The sequence below is a fragment of the Bombina bombina genome, chromosome 11 (genome assembly GCF_027579735.1).
Source record: "Bombina bombina isolate aBomBom1 chromosome 11, aBomBom1.pri, whole genome shotgun sequence".
Taxonomy (NCBI): Eukaryota; Metazoa; Chordata; class Amphibia; order Anura; family Bombinatoridae; genus Bombina; species Bombina bombina.
In genome coordinates this window covers 6,146,101-6,167,134 of record NC_069509.1, presented here as the reverse complement: position 1 = coordinate 6,167,134, position 21,034 = coordinate 6,146,101, and the positions used below count along the sequence as shown (strand labels likewise).

At 40.5% G+C, this 21,034-nt stretch overlaps 1 protein-coding gene across 1 annotated transcript in view; it reads left to right on the top strand.

Moving 5' to 3' along the window:
• ITGAL (integrin subunit alpha L) overlaps positions 1–21,034 on the top strand; it is a 450,284-nt gene that overhangs the window by 212,122 nt on the left and 217,128 nt on the right. The window contains exon 11 of the mRNA XM_053695200.1: positions 10,125–10,245. Coding sequence (XP_053551175.1) covers positions 10,125–10,245 — 121 coding nt within the window. The remainder of the gene's footprint in view (positions 1–10,124; positions 10,246–21,034) is intronic.

The window sequence follows — 21,034 nt, the reverse complement described above, 5'->3', positions numbered from 1 at the left end:
GCAATAGGAATGTTATCTCACTGTAAGAGTAATAGTCTGCTGCAATAGGAATGTTATGTCACTGTAAGAGCAATAGTCTGCTGCAATAGGAATGTTATGTCACTGTAAGAGCAATAGTCTGCTGCAATAGGAATGTTATCTCACTGTAAGAGCAATAGTCTGCTGCAATAGGAATGTTATCTCACTGTAAGAGCAATAGTCTGCTGCAATAGGAATGTTATGTCACTGTAAGAGTAATAGTCTGCTGCAATAGGAATGTTATGTCACTGTAAGATCAATAGTCTGCTGCAATAGGAATGTTATCTCACTGTAAGAGCAATAGTCTGCTGCAATAGGAATGTTATGTCACTGTAAGAGTAATAATCTGCTGAAATAGGAATGTTATGTCACTGTAAGAGTAATAGTCTGCTGCAATAGGAATGTTATGTCACTGTAAGAGCAATAATCTGCTGCAATAAGAATGTTATGTCACTGTAAGAGCAATAGTCTGCTGCAATAGGAATGTTATCTCACTGTAAGAGTAATAGTCTGCTGCAATAAGAATGTTATCTCACTATAAGAGCAATAGTCTGCTGCAATAGGAATGTTATGTCACTGTAAGAGTAATAGTCTGCTGCAATAGGAATGTTATCTCACTGTAAGAGCAATAGTCTGCTGCAATAAGAATGTTATCTCACTGTAAGAGCAATAGTCTGCTGCAATAGGAATGTTATGTCACTGTAAGAGTAATAGTCTGCTGCAATAGGAATGTTATGTCACTGTAAGAGCAATAGTCTGCTGCAATAGGAATGTTATGGCACTGTAAGAGCAATAGTCTGCTGCAATAGGAATGTTATGTCACTGTAAGAGCAATAGTCTGCTGCAATAGGAATGTTATGTCACTGTAAGAGTAATAGTCTGCTGCAATAGGAATGTTATGTCACTGTAAGAGCAATAGTCTGCTGCAATAGGAATGTTATCTCACTGTAAGAGTAATAGTCTGCTGCAATAAGAATGTTATGTCACTGTAAGAGTAATAGTCTGCTGCAATAGGAATGTTATGTCACTGTAAGAGTAATAATCTGCTGCAATAAGAATGTTATGTCACTGTAAGAGTAATAATCTGCTGCAATAAGAATGTTATGTCACTGTAAGAGTAATAGTCTGCTGCAATAGGAATGTTATGTCACTGTAAGAGCAATAATCTGCTGCAATAAGAATGTTATGTCACTGTAAGAGTAATAGTCTGCTGCAATAGGAATGTTATGTCACTGTAAGAGTAATAATCTGCTGCAATAGGAATGTTATGTCACTGTAAGAGCAATAGTCTGCTGCAATAAGAATGTTATGTCACTGTAAGAGCAATAGTCTGCTGCAATAGGAATGTTATCTCACTGTAAGAGTAATAGTCTGCTGCAATAAGAATGTTATCTCACTATAAGAGCAATAGTCTGCTGCAATAGGAATGTTATCTCACTGTAAGAGCAATAGTCTGCTGCAATAAGAATGTTATCTCACTGTAAGAGCAATAGTGTGCTGCAATAAGAATGTTATCTCACTGTAAGAGCAATAGTCTGCTGCAATAGGAATGTTATGTCACTGTAAGAGTAATAGTCTGCTGCAATAGGAATGTTATGTCACTGTAAGAGTAATAGTCTGCTGCAATAAGAATGTTATCTCACTGTAAGAGCAATAGTCTGCTGCAATAGGAATGTTATCTCACTGTAAGAGCAATAATCTGCTGCAATAGGAATGTTATCTCACTGTAAGAGCAATAGTCTGCTGCAATAAGAATGTTATCTCACTGTAAGAGCAATAGTCTGCTGCAATAGGAATGTTATGTCACTGTAAGAGCAATAGTCTGCTGCAATAGGAATGTTATGTCACTGTAAGAGCAATAGTCTGCTGCAATAGGAATGTTATCTCACTGTAAGAGCAATAGTCTGCTGCAATAGGAATGTTATGTCACTGTAAGAGCAATAGTCTGCTGCAATAAGAATGTTATCTCACTGTAAGAGCAATAGTCTGCTGCAATAAGAATGTTATCTCACTGTAAGAGCAATAGTCTGCTGCAATAAGAATGTTATCTCACTGTAAGAGCAATAGTCTGCTGCAATAAGAATGTTATCTCACTGTAAGAGCAATAGTCTGCTGCAATAAGAATGTTATGTCACTGTAAGAGCAATAGTCTGCTGCAATAAGAATGTTATGTCACTGTAAGAGCAATAGTCTGCTGCAATAAGAATGTTATGTCACTGTAAGAGCAATAGTCTGCTGCAATAAGAATGTTATCTCACTGTAAGAGCAATAGTCTGCTGCAATAAGAATGTTATCTCACTGTAAGAGCAATAGTCTGCTGCAATAAGAATGTTATCTCACTGTAAGAGCAATAATCTGCTGCAATAGGAATGTTATGTCACTGTAAGAGCAATAGTCTGCTGCAATAGGAATGTTATCTCACTGTAAGAGTAATAATCTGCTGCAATAGGAATGTTATGTCACTGTAAGAGTAATAATCTGCTGCAATAGGAATGTTATGTCACTGTAAGAGTAATAGTCTGCTGCAATAAGAATGTTATGTCACTGTAAGAGTAATAGTCTGCTGCAATAGGAATGTTATGTCACTGTAAGAGTAATAATCTGCTGCAATAGGAATGTTATTTCACTGTAAGAGTAATAGTCTGCTGCAATAAGAATGTTATGTCACTGTAAGAGCAATAATCTCCTGCAATAGGAATGTTATGTCACTGTAAGAGTAATAATCTGCTGCAATAGGAATGTTATGTCACTGTAAGAGTAATAGTCTGCTGCAATAAGAATGTTATGTCACTGTAAGAGTAATAGTCTGCTGCAATAGGAATGTTATGTCACTGTAAGAGTAATAATCTGCTGCAATAAGAATGTTATGTCACTGTAAGAGTAATAATCTGCTGCAATAGGAATGTTATTTCACTGTAAGAGTAATAGTCTGCTGCAATAGGAATGTTATATCACTGTAAGAGTAATAGTCTGCTGCAATAGGAATGTTATGTCACTGTAAGAGCAATAATCTGCTGCAATAGGAATGTTATGTCACTGTAAGAACAATAATCTGCTGCAATAGGAATGTTATGTCACTGTAAGAGTAATAGTCTGCTGCAATAGGAATGTTATGTCACTGTAAGAGTAATAGTCTGCTGCAATAGGAATGTTATCTCACTGTAAGAGCAATAGTCTGCTGCAATAGGAATGTTATCTCACTGTAAGAGCAATAGTCTGCTGCAATAGGAATGTTATGTCACTGTAAGAGTAATAATCTGCTGCAATAGGAATGTTATGTCACTGTAAGAGTAATAATCTGCTGCAATAGGAATGTTATCTCACTGTAAGAGTAATAATCTGCTGCAATAGGAATGTTATGTCACTGTAAGAGTAATAGTCTGCTGCAATAGGAATGTTATGTCACTGTAAGAGCAATAATCTCCTGCAATAGGAATGTTATGTCACTGTAAGAGTAATAATCTGCTGCAATAGGAATGTTATCTCACTGTAAGAGCAATAGTCTGCTGCAATAGGAATGTTATGTCATTGTAAGAGTAATAATCTGCTGCAATAGGAATGTTATGTCACTGTAAGAGCAATAGTCTGCTGCAATAAGAATGTTATCTCACTGTAAGAGTAATAATCTGCTGCAATAGGAATGTTATGTCACTGTAAGAGTAATAGTCTGCTGCAATAGGAATGTTATGTCACTGTAAGAGCAATAATCTCCTGCAATAGGAATGTTATCTCACTGTAAGAGTAATAGTCTGCTGCAATAGGAATGTTATCTCACTGTAAGAGCAATAATCTGCTGCAATAGGAATGTTATGTCACTGTAAGAGTAATAGTCTGCTGCAATAAGAATGTTATGTCACTGTAAGAGTAATAGTCTGCTGCAATAGGAATGTTATCTCACTGTAAGAGCAATAATCTGCTGCAATAGGAATGTTATGTCACTGTAAGAGTAATAGTCTGCTGCAATAAGAATGTTATGTCACTGTAAGAGTAATAGTCTGCTGCAATAGGAATGTTATGTCACTGTAAGAGCAATAATCTCCTGCAATAGGAATGTTATCTCACTGTAAGAGCAATAGTCTGCTGCAATAGGAATGTTATCTCACTGTAAGAGTAATAGTCTGCTGCAATAGGAATGTTATGTCACTGTAAGAGCAATAGTCTGCTGCAATAGGAATGTTATCTCACTGTAAGAGTAATAATCTGCTGCAATAAGAATGTTATGTCATTGTAAGAGTAATAATCTGCTGCAATAGGAATGTTATGTCACTGTAAGAGCAATAGTCTGCTGCAATAGGAATGTTATCTCACTGTAAGAGTAATAATCTGCTGCAATAGGAATGTTATGTCACTGTAAGAGTAATAGTCTGCTGCAATAGGAATGTTATGTCACTGTAAGAGCAATAATCTCCTGCAATAGGAATGTTATGTCACTGTAAGAGTAATAATCTGCTGCAATAAGAATGTTATCTCACTGTAAGAGCAATAGTCTGCTGCAATAGGAATGTTATGTCACTGTAAAAGCAATAATCTGCTGCAATAGGAATGTTATGTCACTGTAAGAGTAATAATCTGCTGCAATAAGAATGTTATGTCACTGTAAGAGTAATAGTCTGCTGCAATAGGAATGTTATGTCACTGTAAGAGCAATAATCTGCTGCAATAGGAATGTTATGTCACTGTAAGAGTAATAATCTGCTGCAATAGGAATGTTATGTCACTGTAAGAGTAATAGTCTGCTGCAATAGGAATGTTATGTCACTGTAAGAGCAATAATCTCCTGCAATAGGAATGTTATCTCACTGTAAGAGCAATAATCTGCTGCAATAGGAATGTTATCTCACTGTAAGAGCAATAATCTGCTGCAATAAGAATGTTATGTCACTGTAAGAGCAATAATCTCCTGCAATAGGAATGTTATGTCACTGTAAGAGTAATAGTCTGCTGCAATAGGAATGTTATGTCACTGTAAGAGCAATAGTCTGCTGCAATAGGAATGTTATCTCACTGTAAGAGTAATAATCTCCTGCAATAAGAATGTTATCTCACTGTAAGAGCAATAATCTCCTGCAATAAGAATGTTATATCACTGTAAGAGCAATAATCTGCTGCAATAGGAATGTTATCTCACTGTAAGAGCAATAGTCTGCTGCAATAAGAATGTTATCTCACTGTAAGAGCAATAGTCTGCTGCAATAGGAATGTTATGTCACTGTAAGAGTAATAATCTGCTGCAATAGGAATGTTATGTCACTGTAAGAGCAATAATCTGCTGCAATAGGAATGTTATTTCACGGTAAGAGCAATAGTCTGCTGCAATAGGAATGTTATGTCACTGTAAGAGCAATAATCTCCTGCAATAGGAATGTTATGTCACTGTAAGAGTAATAGTCTGCTGCAATAGGAATGTTATGTCACTGTAAGAGTAATAATCTGCTGCAATAGGAATGTTATGTCACTGTAAGAGCAATAATCTGCTGCAATAGGAATGTTATATCACTGTAAGAGCAATAATCTGCTGCAATAGGAATGTTATGTCACTGTAAGAGCAATAATCTGCTGCAATAAGAATGTTATGTCACTGTAAGAGCAATAATCTGCTGCAATAAGAATGTTATCTCACTGTAAGAGCAATAGTCTGCTGCAATAAGAATGTTATCTCACTGTAAGAGCAATAATCTGCTGCAATAAGAATGTTATCTCACTGTAAGAGCAATAGTCTGCTGCAATAGGAATGTTATGTCACTGTAAGAGTAATAGTCTGCTGCAATAAGAATGTTATGTCACTGTAAGAGTAATAATCTGCTGCAATAGGAATGTTATGTCACTGTAAGAGTAATAGTCTGCTGCAATAAGAATGTTATGTCACTGTAAGAGTAATAGTCTGATGCAATAAGAATGTTATCTCACTGTAAGAGCAATAGTCTGCTGAAATAGGAATGTTATGTCACTGTAAGAGCAATAATCTCCTGCAATAGGAATGTTATCTCACTGTAAGAGCAATAGTCTGCTGCAATAGGAATGTTATGTCACTGTAAGAGCAATAGTCTGCTGCAATAAGAATGTTATCTCACTGTAAGAGCAATAATCTCCTGCAATAGGAATGTTATCTCACTGTAAGAGTAATAGTCTGCTGCAATAAGAATGTTATCTCACTGTAAGAGCAATAGTCTGCTGCAATAGGAATGTTATGTCACTGTAAGAGCAATAGTCTGCTGCAATAAGAATGTTATGTCACTGTAAGAGTAATAATCTGCTGCAATAAGAATGTTATCTCACTGTAAGAGTAATAATCTGCTGCAATAGGAATGTTATGTCACTGTAAGAGCAATAATCTGCTGCAATAGGAATGTTATCTCACTGTAAGAGCAATAGTCTGCTGCAATAGGAATGTTATGTCACTGTAAGGGCAATAATCTGCTGCAATAGGAATGTTATGTCACTGTAAGAGCAATAATCTCCTGCAATAGGAATGTTATGTCACTGTAAGAGCAATAGTCTGCTGCAATAAGAATGTTATGTCACTGTAAGAGTAATAATCTGCTGCAATAGGAATGTTATCTCACTGTAAGAGTAATAGTCTGCTGCAATAGGAATGTTATCTCACTGTAAGAGTAATAATCTGCTGCAATAAGAATGTTATCTCACTGTAAGAGCAATAGTCTGCTGCAATAGGAATGTTATGTCACTGTAAGAGCAATAATCTGCTGCAATAGGAATGTTATTTCACTGTAAGAGCAATAATCTGCTGCAATAGGAATGTTATCTCACTGTAAGGGCAATAATCTGCTGCAATAGGAATGTTATCTCACTGTAAGAGCAATAGTCTGCTGCAATAGGAATGTTATGTCACTGTAAGAGCAATAGTCTGCTGCAATAAGAATGTTATCTCACTGTAAGGGCAATAATCTGCTGCAATAGGAATGTTATCTCACTGTAAGAGCAATAGTCTGCTGCAATAGGAATGTTATGTCACTGTAAGAGCAATAGTCTGCTGCAATAAGAATGTTATCTCACTGTAAGAGCAATAGTCTGCTGCAATAGGAATGTTATCTCACTGTAAGAGCAATAGTCTGCTGCAATAGGAATGTTATGTCACTGTAAGAGCAATAGTCTGCTGCAATAAGAATGTTATCTCACTGTAAGAGCAATAGTCTGCTGCAATAAGAATGTTATCTCACTGTAAGAGCAATAGTCTGCTGCAATAGGAATGTTATGTCACTGTAAGAGCAATAGTCTGCTGCAATAGGAATGTTATCTCACTGTAAGAGCAATAGTCTGCTGCAATAGGAATGTTATCTCACTGTAAGAGTAATAATCTGCTGCAATAGGAATGTTATGTCACTGTAAGGGCAATAATCTGCTGCAATAGGAATGTTATCTCACTGTAAGAGCAATAGTCTGCTGCAATAAGAATGTTATCTCACTGTAAGAGTAATAGTCTGCTGCAATAGGAATGTTATGTCACTGTAAGGGTAATAATCTGCTGCAATAGGAATGTTATCTCACTGTAAGAGCAATAGTCTGCTGCAATAAGAATGTTATCTCACTGTAAGAGTAATAGTCTGCTGCAATAGGAATGTTATCTCACTGTAAGAGCAATAGTCTGCTGCAATAGGAATGTTATCTCACTGTAAGAGCAATAGTCTGCTGCAATAAGAATGTTATCTCACTGTAAGAGTAATAGTCTGCTGCAATAGGAATGTTATGTCACTGTAAGAGCAATAGTCTGCTGCAATAGGAATGTTATGTCACTGTAAGAGCAATAGTCTGCTGCAATAGGAATGTTATGTCACTGTAAGAGTAATAATCTGCTGCAATAGGAATGTTATCTCACTGTAAGAGTAATAATCTGCTGCAATAGGAATGTTATGTCACTGTAAGAGTAATAATCTGCTGTAATAGGAATGTTATCTCACTGTAAGAGTAATAGTCTGCTGCAATAAGAATGTTATCTCACTGTAAGAGTAATAGTCTGCTGCAATAGGAATGTTATGTCACTGTAAGAGTAATAATCTGCTGCAATAGGAATGTTATCTCACTGTAAGAGTAATAATCTGCTGTAATAGGAATGTTATCTCACTGTAAGAGTAATAGTCTGCTGCAATAAGAATGTTATCTCACTGTAAGAGTAATAGTCTGCTGCAATAGGAATGTTATGTCACTGTAAGAGTAATAGTCTGCTGCAATAGGAATGTTATCTCACTGTAAGAGTAATAATCTCCTGCAATAGGAATGTTATGTCACTGTAAGAGTAATAGTCTGCTGCAATAGGAATGTTATCTCACTGTAAGAGTAATAGTCTGCTGCAATAGGAATGTTATCTCACTGTAAGAGTAATAGTCTGCTGCAATAGGAATGTTATGTCACTGTAAGAGTAATAGTCTGCTGCAATAGGAATGTTATCTCACTGTAAGAGTAATAATCTCCTGCAATAGGAATGTTATGTCACTGTAAGAGTAATAGTCTGCTGCAATAGGAATGTTATCTCACTGTAAGAGTAATAGTCTGCTGCAATAGGAATGTTATGTCACTGTAAGAGTAATAGTCTGCTGCAATAGGAATGTTATGTCACTGTAAGAGCAATAGTCTGCTGCAATAGGAATGTTATCTCACTGTAAGAGTAATAATCTGCTGCAATAGGAATGTTATCTCACTGTAAGAGTAATAGTCTGCTGCAATAGGAATGTTATCTCACTGTAAGAGCAATAGTCTGCTGCAATAGGAATGTTATCTCACTGTAAGAGTAATAGTCTGCTGCAATAGGAATGTTATGTCACTGTAAGAGTAATAGTCTGCTGCAATAGGAATGTTATCTCACTGTAAGAGTAATAATCTCCTGCAATAGGAATGTTATGTCACTGTAAGAGTAATAGTCTGCTGCAATAGGAATGTTATCTCACTGTAAGAGTAATAGTCTGCTGCAATAGGAATGTTATGTCACTGTAAGAGTAATAGTCTGCTGCAATAGGAATGTTATGTCACTGTAAGAGTAATAGTCTGCTGCAATAGGAATGTTATGTCACTGTAAGAGTAATAGTCTGCTGCAATAAGAATGTTATGTCACTGTAAGAGTAATAGTCTGCTGCAATAGGAATGTTATGTCACTGTAAGAGTAATAGTCTGCTGCAATAGGAATGTTATGTCACTGTAAGAGTAATAGTCTGCTGCAATAAGAATGTTATGTCACTGTAAGAGTAATAGTCTGCTGCAATAGGAATGTTATCTCACTGTAAGAGTAATAGTCTGCTGCAATAGGAATGTTATCTCACTGTAAGAGTAATAGTCTGCTGCAATAGGAATGTTATCTCACTGTAAGAGTAATAGTCTGCTGCAATAGGAATGTTATCTCACTGTACAATGAAACATTTCTGGCTAGGAACAGAACTCAGGGATGTGATTGCTTGGGTTAAATGGGTAACTCAGGTAGGATCTGACTTCTGTCTTCTTTCAACCTCATCTGCTATGTTACTTCTATTATCTAATTTGTTGCATTTTTGGTGTCCTTTGTTAAAAAGCATACCTAGGTAGGCTCATCAGCTGCTGATTGATGGTTGCACATATATGCCCTGTGCATTGTTGTATCTTCAGCAAGAATATGACAAAGTCTGAATGATGAAAGACAAACTGTGGGTTTAATGTCCCTTTAAAGGACCCCTGACAACTGCACAAGAGCCCTTGGTTACAGTCATTAGCCAATCACGTCCCACTCTAATGTTCTTTCCCCTGTATCATGTGACAGTCATTAGCCAATCACGTCCTACTCTTACTCTAATATTCTTTCCCCTGTATCATGTGACAGTCATTAGCCAATCACGTCCTACTCTAATGTTCTTTCCCCTGTATCATGTGACAGTCATTAGCCAATCACGTCCCACTCTAATGTTCTTTCCCCTGTATCATGTGACAGTCATTAGCCAATCACGTCCCACTCTAATGTTCTTTCCCCTGTATCATGTGACAGTCATTAGCCAATCACGTCCCACTCTAATGTTTTTTTCCCCTGTATCATGTGACAGTCATTAGCCAATCACGTCCCACTCTAATGTTTTTTCCCCTGTATCATGTGACAGTCATTAGCCAATCACGTCCCTCTGTCTCCCTTACAGGACACTCTTGTGCTAGGTGACCCCGGGATCTATGATTGGTCGGGGGGGATACTTGAAGTGAGGGAGAGGAATATGCTCATTAATGTGTCCAACTGGAAACGCGAGAAATCTGCCTATCTAGGTAAGAGAGCGCTGAGATACCCAACTCCCTACCAATCATGTGTGCACGTGCAGTGACATCCGTCCGTTTGTGCCATAAAACATAATCATGTGGCAATTACACGTTTTTAGTGTGCACGTGCAGTGACATCCACACGTTTGTGCCATAAAACATAATCATGTGGCAATTACACGCGTTTATAGTGTGCACGTGCAGTGACATCTGTCTGTGCAATAAAACATAATCATGTGGCAATTACACGTGTTTATAGTGTGCACGTGCAGTGACATCCGTCTGTTTGTGCCAATTACACGCGTTTAGTGTTTACGTGCAGTGGCATCCGTCCGTTTGTGCCATAAGACATAATCATGTGGCAATTACACGCGTTTATAGTGTGCACGTGCAGTGACATCTGTCTGTTTGTGCCATAAAACATAATCATGTGGCAATTACACGCGTTTATAGTGCGCACGTGCAGTGACATCCGTCCGTTTGTGCCATAAAACATAATCATGTGGCAGTTACACGCGTTTATAGTGCGCAATTGCTGTGATGTTTGTCAGTTTTATTGTGCGCACGTGCTGTGATGTTTGTCTGTTTTATTGTGCGAACGTGCAGTGATGCTGGTCGGTTTGCTTGTGCGCAAGTGCAGTGATGCTGGTCGGTTTGTGTGTGTGCGTAAGTGCAGTGATGTACGTCGGTTTGCGTGTGCGTAAGTGCAGTGATGTACGTCGGTTTGCGTGTGCGCACGTGCAGTGATGCTGGTCGGTTTGCGTGTGCGCATGTGCAGTGATGCTGCTCGGTTTGCGTGTGTGCACGTGCAGTGATGCTGGTCGGTTTGCGTGTGCGCACGTGCAGTGATGCTGGTCGGTTTGCGTGTGCGCACGTGCAGTGATGCTGGTCGGTTTGCGTGTGCACACGTGCAGTGATGCTGGTCGGTTTGCTTGTGCGTATGTGCAGTGATGCTGGTTGGTTTGCGTGTGCGCAAGTGCAATGATGCTTGTCTGTTTGCGTGTGCGCACGTGCAGTGATGCTGGTCGGTTTGCGTGTGCGCACGTGCAGTGATGCTGGTCGGTTTGCGTGTGCGCATGTGCAGTGATGCTGGTCGGTTTGCGTGTGTGCACGTGCAGTGATGCTGGTCGGTTTGCGTGTGCGCACGTGCAGTGATGCTGGTCGGTTTGCGTGTGCGCACGTGCAGTGATGCTGGTCGGTTTGCTTGTGCGTATGTGCAGTGATGCTGGTTGGTTTGCGTGTGCGCACGTGCAGTGATGCTTGTCTGTTTGCGTGTGCGCACGTGCAGTGATGCTGGTCGGTTTGCGTGTGCGCACGTGCAGTGATGCTGGTCGGTTTGCGTGTGCGCACGTGCAGTGATGCTGGTCGGTTTGCGTGTGCGCACGTGCAGTGATGCTGGTCGGTTTGCGTGTGTGTGATGGACCTCCTTGGTACCCCAATGGGGTGTGTGCGCCAGTTACTGCTTCCCACAATCCTTTAGCAAAATGCCCCCAATACTCAGACAAGAAGACTTTAATTAAGCTGTGCACAGGCATTTTATACTTTCCCAGGGACCCCTCAGTCACAGGCTGCTAAATATCACAATGTTCTGCACCTGGGCACCAGACTCCCTCTTATCAGTAATGGGATTAGGCTGAGTGGAGTCTGGGGAACAAAACAAAGATAAGCCGGCCGGGCATGGCTACACCAGTGCCAAAACACTCTCTCTATGGCTGTGTACCCCACTTCCTGGGGCAGCAACTTGCGACTGATGTAGGCCACTGGGTGTTTACTGCCGTCGTCTCCCACTTGGCTCAGTACTGCTCCCAACATGAAAGTAGAGGCATCTGTGTGAACACAAAAATGTTTGTTTGGGTCAGGAGCAGCTAGAATGGGTGCTGATATTAAAGAGCTCTTGGGTCGTTGGAAGGTAGCCTCGCACTCTGGGGACCATAGGACCTGACTGGGAAGGTTTTTCTTAGACAGGTCAGTAAGGGGCTTAGCAATCGTACTATAGTCAGGGACAAATCTCTAGTCATACCCTGCCATTCCTAGGAAAGCCAAGACCTGGGTTTTAGTTCGGGGAGTGGGCCTTTGGGCAACTGCTTCAACCTTCGCAGGTTCGGGACGCTGTCACCCACAGCCCACCTGATGTCCAAGGTACTGGACCTCGGACATCCCTATGCTACACTTCTCTGGCTTCAGGGTCAGTCCCGCAGCCCTAATGCGGTCTAACAAGGAAACCCAGGTGGAGCAGATGCTCTTCCCAGGCATCGCTAAAGATCACAATGTCATCCAGATATGCACAGGCATAGTCCTGGAGGCCATTGAGGAGCCGCTGGAACATTGCCGGAGCATTTTTCATCCCAAATGGGGTGATAAACGCTGACTTTGGATATAAGGAATAAATCCTTTTGAGGAACAACTGCTGTACCTTTAAATTAGGATTTGTATCACTGTATAATGTGAAAATCCTTTATTTGTAAAAAGGATTCAGTAAAAATAAAGTGAAGTTAGTAGTAGATGAGTTCTTCATATACTAAGAACTTTTGTTTACACTCCTAAACCAGAGGTAAATAACAGATTCCTAAGTTTAAGGAATAATGAACCATAAGGAATTAAACTTAGGTATTTTTGTAATAGTGCAATTTTAAACCTTGAGGAATTAATCTTGAGGGAATACAGTCCTGAGATTTTATAAATATACACTATCCTGATACTTAGTGTGCACAGTCTTTGATTACCTTGCTTGTTGGTTAGTTTTCAGCTGAAACCGCTGCAGTGTTAGCTTTATCCTTAAGAGCTGCCGTTGTTAGCAAAGTGCTGTATCCTATAGAGAAATGAGGTCTCTGTGTGTGAAGATCCCTTCGGTAGTTCAGGTAAGAGCCTTAGCGGTGTCTCTGTGAGAGGGGAGAGAGAGATGTTCCTCTTACCGCGGTCCAGTAGTGCCTGATGTCATAGATGGGAGGAGTCAGGAGAGCTGTTGATCCGGTCCGGTCTGTTTGACGGATTCTTTACTTGGAACAACAGGTCAGAAGTTATTAGAGCTGTGACTTGACAGATGATTCCTTGCTGAGGATAAGGGTAAGAAGTAGTTAAATGGTTAAGTTGCGATATCCGGCAATTCTCCCCAGTCTTGATACAATGACTTCAGGCTGATATTAAGCAAGCAGGTAATAATGTTGTTGCAAGTTGAAGAAAAACAGCAATATTTCCTAGTTATCAGGAACGAGTTGGTGAGGCTTTAGTACATTCAGTTAGGTTCAGGAAACCTGGTGCAGCTATGCTGTATGAGAAATTACTAAGCAATGAGTAAAAAGGAAGTGGTAGGCATTGCTACCAATCAGATTGCTGTTATAACTTAAAGGGACAGTGTGGAATCCTGACATGACCCCCCCTTCAAGGCAGCTGTCCCACAGCTGTGGGTCTAGGACGGTCAGGATATCTGCAATGGAAAATAGAGAGTAACCTAGGGGCTCTGAGGTTGGAAGCCGGTTCCCATGTATCATCGTCTGGAGAATAGTTCTTCCACCGGACTAGATATTGTAGTTCACCCAAATGATATCTAGAATAGAGTATCGAGTGGACTTCATACTCTGTGGAATTGGAGGTAGAAGATTAGTAGTCTGTCTTGTTTTCATATAAGGTTTCAGAAGGGACACATGGAAAGTGGGATGAACTTTGATACTGTTTGGTAGTTGGAGGGTTACAGCGTTGTCATTCACAACCCGTATGATGGGAAAAAGTCCAAGGAAGAGAGTTGCCAACTTTTTACTGGGTATCTGTAATTTCAGATTTTTGGTAGATAACCAAACCTTGTCTCCGATCTTATAGGAAGGAGGAACCCTCCTACGAAGATCATAATAGGATTTCTGTTCGGTTTGTGCTTTTTTGATGTTGTTATGAATAAAGGAAAAATTGTCCAAAAGGGAATTCTGAAAATCTTCAACAAGGGGAGAATTGGTTATTTCTTGAGAGCTTATATTGAGTGGTGGATGAAATCCATAATTTGCGTAAAAGGGAGTGAGTTTCGTTGAGGAATTTAAGGAGTTGTTGTAAGCGAACTCAGCCATTGCAATGAATTTCATCCAATTGTTTTGGTGGTAAGAGCAGAAACACCTTAGGTATTGCTCCAACCATTGGTTAAGACGTTCAGCTTGTCCGTTTGTGGGTGAAAAGCTGTGGTGTATCTATGTTCGATGCCTGTTATTTTGCAGAGGTTCTTCCGGAAATGTGAGGTGAATTGGGAACCCCTGTCAGTTTTTAGAATTGGAGGAATACCATGAAGCTTGATGATGTTATTGATGAAAAGATGAGCTGTTTCAGAAGAAGTCGGAAGCTTATGATACGGGATAAAGTGAGCCATTTTTGAGAAGATGTCTATTACTACAAATATGGTATTTTGATTATTCGAGATAGGTAAGTCAACTATAAAGTCCATTGACAAGTGGTGCCAAGGTCTAGTGGGAGTAGGTAAAGGCATGAGCAGACCGTATGGAGGTCTTTTCTCTGATTTTGAGGTGGTACAGATCGGACAAGTTTGGATGTAATCCTGTATAGTGTTCTGCATATTTGGCCACCAAAAATTCCTTTTTATCAATTCAGTTGTACGTAAGATTCCTGGATGTCCTGCCAGGGGTGTGTCGTGGAATGTCTTGAGTATGCGTGATCTCATTGCTTCTGGAACATAGAGTTTTTCTCCATGATAGTAATCTTCTCTCTTAATGAGTGATTGATGAGGAGGATCTGGTTCTTGATTTGTAAACTTCCTTATGTCTTCAAGGAATTGGTTAGTGAAACCAATAAACTGTTCAGTAGGTATGATGGGGTAATTGTTGTTAAGGTCTTGAGGTTTTTCTGGTAATCGTGACAGGGCATTGGCTTTACCATTTTTATTTGCTGGTCTATAAATGATATTAAAATTAAACCTAGCAAAATAGAGGCTCCAACGGACTTGTCTTGCTGATAGAGTTTTATTGCATTGTAGATATTGAAGGTTTTTGTGGTCAGTATAGACTTTAATAGGGTATTTGGTGCCCTCTAAAAGATGTCTCCAATGTTCGAAGGATTGTTTAATGGCTAAAAGTTCTTTTTCACCAATTGGGTAATTTCTTTCTGCCGGAGTCATCATTTTGGAAAGAAAAGAAACAGGATGAATAGGGCTTTTTAGTGTTTCTTGTTGTGAGAGGACTGCTCCTAAAGCAAAATCTGAGGAATCTACTTCCAGGATATAAGGTAAGTTAGAGTCCGGAAATTTTAATATGGGAGCGGTGGTGAACCGTTTTTTTAATGTTGCAAAAGAAGTAGTAGCATCAGTATCCCAATGGTAAGGAATTAAAGTGCTGGTTAAACGTGTAAGAGGTTTTGCGGTTTTAGAATAATCCTTTATAAATTTTCTATAGTAGTTGGAGAATCCTAAACATTTTTGAAGTTCTTTTTTGTTTCTAGGAGTGGGCCAGTTTTCTACTGCTTCGACTTTTTCTCTCTGCATTTCTATTCCCTGAGGTGAAATGTTGTAGCCAAGGAAAGAAACTTTGTTGGTGTGAAAAAGACATTTCTCCAATTTGGCATATAATTTGTTTTCTCTTAATCTTTGAAGAACCTTACTCACATGTTCTATGTGTTCTGTCTTATTTTTTTAATAAATGAGTATGTCGTCCAGGTATACTACAAGGCAGATGTCCAGTAGATCACGGAATACATCGTTAATAAAATGTTGGAAAGTGGCGGGTGCATTGCACAATCCAAAAGGCATGACTAAATATTCGTAGAGTCCATATCTGGTTCTGAATGCGGTTAACCATTCGTGTCCTTCCTTTATGCGTACCAAATTGTAGGCTCCTCTCAGATCTAGCTTGGAGTAGATGGTGGCTTGTGACAGACGTTCTATTAATTCTGGTATTAACGGTAGGGGATACCTGTTTTTTATGGTTCTTTTGTTGAGCTCACGATAATCTATTATTGGTCTGATTGTTAAATCCTTGTTGCGGACGAAAAACATCCCTGCCCCTGCTGGGGAAGTTGAAGTTCTTATAAAGCCTTTCCTTAGGTTATCGTCGAGATATTGTTTTAGGTAGTCTAATTCAGGTTGGCTCATAGGATAGAGATGTCCATATGGGATGCTGGCCCCAGGTTGCAACTCAATGGGACAATCGTATGGTCGATGAGGAGGGAGATTCTCCGCCTCTGTTTTACTGAACACATCTTGGTATTCCCAATATTCTTTTGGTAAAGTTTCTTCTGGAGAATCAATCTGTAAGATTAAAGACTCTGGAATACACTGTTTCCTACAGTATGTAGAGGGGAAAGTAATATTGAAAGGAACCCAATTAATGTGTGGATTATGGAGTTTAAGCCAGGTAATACCCAGGATAATAGGAAAATTAGGTGAAGGAATCACATCGAAAGATAAAAGTTCTGTGTGTCCTAAGAAAGAGACAAGAGGCGGTTCTGTGTGATGTGTAATAGGTCCCGTGGAAATTGTGGAGCCATCAATGACACGCACACAAATAGGTTTCTTTTTGCAAATCAAAGGAATTTTATTAGAAACTACAGTGTGATAATCTATGAAGTTTCCATATGCCCCAGAATCGATGATGCCATCAACCTTCAGTTGTCTTTGGTGCCACTGTAGAGAAATAGATAAAATGTTAAAGGAAGATTGATTGGTAGTCTGTATAGAGGTATTAAGATATGTAGACTTAATTCTTTTGGACTTTTGAAGTAATGGACAATCTTGTACCGTATGCAATGGATTTGCGCAATACATGCATAAACTTTTAACTCTCCTGCATAGCCTTTCTTCAGGAGTTAAAGGTCCTCTGAGCACTCCAATCTCCATTGATTCGGATGCTGGTTTAGTTATAGGTGTGAAATGAGGAGCCTGGGGATAACTTGATGTCTTGGGACGAACATCTGAGGAGAAGCGTTCTGCTCTGCGTTCTCGTAGTCTACGATCAAGTTGGACTGAGGATTTCATCAGGGCATCTAATGTCTTGGGCAATTCGAAACGTGCCAATTCATCTTTAAGGTTGTCAGCTAGTCCAAGACGGAACTGATTCCTTAGTGAGGAACTGATTCCTTGGTTCCATTGGGAGTCGGATGCGTACATCTTGAACTCTGTGATGTAGTCCTCCACAGGTCTTTTACCTTGCTTCAAATTCCTCATGGAGGCTTCTGCTGTTATCTGCACATCAGAGTCTTGATAGAGTTCATCCAATGAAGCAAAGAAATCTTCCAATGAACCTAATAGAGGATCATCATTCTCACAAAGGTTATCTGCCCAGGTCCTGGGTTCCCCTCTGAGAAAAGAGATGGTACTTAAAACTTTTACTCTCTCAGTGGGGTATGTTCTGGGCCTGAGGTTAAATAATAGTTGACAGGAATTTTTAAACTGTCTATAAAGCTTCCTGTTCCCTGAGAAATTCTCAGGCATAGATACCTGGGGTTCTGGGGAAATCTCTTGTTGTGAAGTTTTCACTGCAATAGAGTCTCTTATAATGGTTCTTAATGATTGATTTTCAACCTGAATGTCACGAACTGCTTGAGCAAGTTGGTCTACCTTTTGAGAAAGGTTATAGACAATTTGAGGGAGGTCAGCTGGTTCCATATTATTTTGTAGGCTGGCTTAGTAATTATATAAGGAATAAATCCTTTTGAGGAACACAAAACTGCTGTACCTTTAAATTATGATTTGTATCACTGTATAATGTGAAAATCCTTTATTGGTAAAAAGGATTCAGTAAAAATAAAGTGAAGTTAGTAGTAGATGAGTTCTGTATATTACTTCATATACTAAGAACTTTTGTTTACACTCCTAAACCAGAGGTAAATAACAGATTCCTAAGTTTAAGGAATAATGAACCATAAGGAATTAAACTTAGGTATTTTTGTAATAGTGCAATTTTAAACCTTGAGGAATTAATCTTGAGGGAATACAGTCCTGAGATTTTATAAATATACACTATCCTGATACTTAGTGTGCACAGTCTTTGATTACCTTGCTTGTTGGTTAGTTTTCAGCTGAAACCGCTGCAGTGTTAGCTTTATCCTTAAGAGCTGCCGTTGTTAGCGAAGTGCTGTATCCTATAGAGAAATGAGGTCTCTGTGTGTGAAGATCCCTTCGGTAGTTCAGGTAAGAGCCTTAGCGGTGTCTCTGTGAGAGGGGAGAGAGATGTTCCTCTTACCGCGGTCCAGTAGTGCCTGATGTCATAGATGGGAGGAGTCAGGAGAGCCGTTGATCCGGTCCGGTCTATTTGACGGATTCTTTACTTGGAACAACAGGTCAGAAGTTATTAGAGCTGTGACTTGACAGATGATTCCTTGCTGAGGATAAGGGTAAGAAGTAGTTAAATGGTTAAGTTGCGATATCCGGCAATTCTCCCCAGTCTTGATACAATTACTTCAGGCTGATATTAAGCAAGCAGGTAATAATGTTGTTGCAAGTTGAAGAAAAACAGCAATATTTCCTAGTTATCAGGAACGAGTTGGTGAGGCTTTAGTACATTCAGTTAGGTTCAGGAAACCTGGTGCAGCTATGCTGTATGAGAAATTACTAAGCAATGAGTAAAAGGAAGTGGTAGGTATTTAATGGCATTGCTACCAATCAGATTGCTGTTATAACTTAAAGGGACAGTGTGGAATCCTGACATTGGAATAGCTACCAAGTCCAGCGGAATTTGCCAGTAAAAAAAAAAAAAGTTTTCCCGAGCAATGCGGTCTAATAGTTCATCAACTAGGGGCATCAGGTATGCGTCAGTCGTGGTGTGGTCGTTTAGTCTCCTATTGTCAACACATAAATGGGTCGTACCATCTAGCTTCGGCACCAACACTACTGGGGATGCCCAGGGGCTCTTGGATGGCTTGATGACTCCTTGGTCGAGCATCTCCCTGATTTCCTTCCTCATCCCATCTCTAAGTGCCTCAGGTACCCGGTAAGCCGCCTGTCACACGGTGCACTGCCATGGTAGTGTACCCAGGGGGTGTGGAGAACATTTCCTGACACTGTCTAAGGGCCCTCCTGACCTGCTCCTTCTGTAAGGTTCCTAGCTACTCATCTAACCTGACTACCTCAATGCCTACGCTGTCCCTAGCCCACTTGGGTAGTTCCGGCAAGGGAAGGCTCTCCAGGTCTTCCCCGGCGAGAGCACATATGGCGGCTACCTCTTTGGACCTTCCCTGGTACTCGGGTAGTTCCGGCAAGGGACGGCTCTCCGAGTCTTTCCCTGTGGGAGCACATATAGCGGCTACCTCTTCGGACCTTCCCTTTGAGCATATTCACATGAAAGGTTCATTGGATTTTTTCATCTGAACATTTCGCTACCAGGTAGGTAATATCACAAACTTGTCTGCCTTGGTTGGCTTCAAGGACAGAACTTTTTGTCCCACAACCAGGGTACAGTTCCAAGCGGTACAATCATACCACCTCTTCTGCCTCCCCTGTACCCCCTGAAGATTCTCTCAGACTTCGTCCATGAGCTCATTCAGCCGGTCCCTCAGAGCTAAAACATACCCTACAACAGAGGTGTCAGGGTTCTCTTAGTTATCTTCCCTCTGGTTTGGTTGTAGCAGAGCTAAACATGTGGTTTTGTCACACACAGTTAAACACTGGGAGGCCTATAGTGTATAACTGTGTGAGTTGATATTGCCCATCTAACCTTTAACATATATAACTGATGTGTAGCTAAGTTTTGCAGGGCGTGTACAGGAGTGTGCAGTATACCTGGAACTGGTCTGCAATGTGCGGAGCAAAACAACAAGCAAGTGCAAGGTAGGCAACGAGTGTAACAGTTACGGCACAGAGTATTAGCTATAGTGGTAGTCTGTATGATATATATATGATCAAGCAACAGTTACAACTCATACAACCTGATCCTTGTTGTGCTGCACGGAGCGGAGCGGTCTCTGCAGTCGGGCTGTAGCTGATGACGTCAGCCCGCTGAACAGCTATTACAAGTCAGTGAGACCGCAGGAGCTGCAGCGGTAAACCGGATAGAAACAGAATGACTGGAATTGTTCAGTAGAACCGGTTAGGCGGCTGTATCTCAGGAGTCAAAGTAATCCAAACGAAGTTGGGAGGAAAAGTTAAGCTGTGAGGCTTGGAGTTTTGTCAGTACGTGCTGAGTGCACCATTTGCAACAAAATAACCTAGCAATGTTAGGATGAATGGGAGGTGCTTAAATAGCACTTGGCAGGAGCTGACAGGTAGAATTCTTAAAGGAACAGTGCAGTGGAAATAACCATGACAAGAGGTCTCTCCTCTTCCCCCTTCACTCCTTCCCATTGGGCTCTAAGTAAGTCTAGTGGCCCCTTCACCCTCCTCCTGTACAATAACTCAAAGGGGGAGAATCCGGTGGAATCCTGGGGCAGCTCCCGGTAAACAAACAGGAGGTGGGGCAGAAATTTCTCCCAATCCTTGTGAGAGGTTGCGAACGTCCGAAACAGTTGCTTCAGGGTCCTATTAAACCTTTCACACAGTCTGTTTGTCTGGGTGTAGTATGGGGAGCTATGCAGGGGTATTATGCCACATAGCTTCCAGAGCTGTTGTGTCAGGTCAGTGGTGAACTGAGTCCCCTGGTCTGAGAGTATCTCCAGAGCGAAACCCACCCTGGCAAATATCCAAATCAGGGCCTCCGTCACTGTCTCCACATGGATATTGGTCAGGTGGATTGCCTCCGGGTACCGGGTGGCATAATCTACGACTCAAGATATATCTCTTACCAGAAAGACTGGGGCGGGGTAGTGGTCCCACCAGGTCTACGGCAATCCTACTTAAGGGCTTGGAGATAATCGGTAGGGGATAATGGGAAGCTTTGGAGCA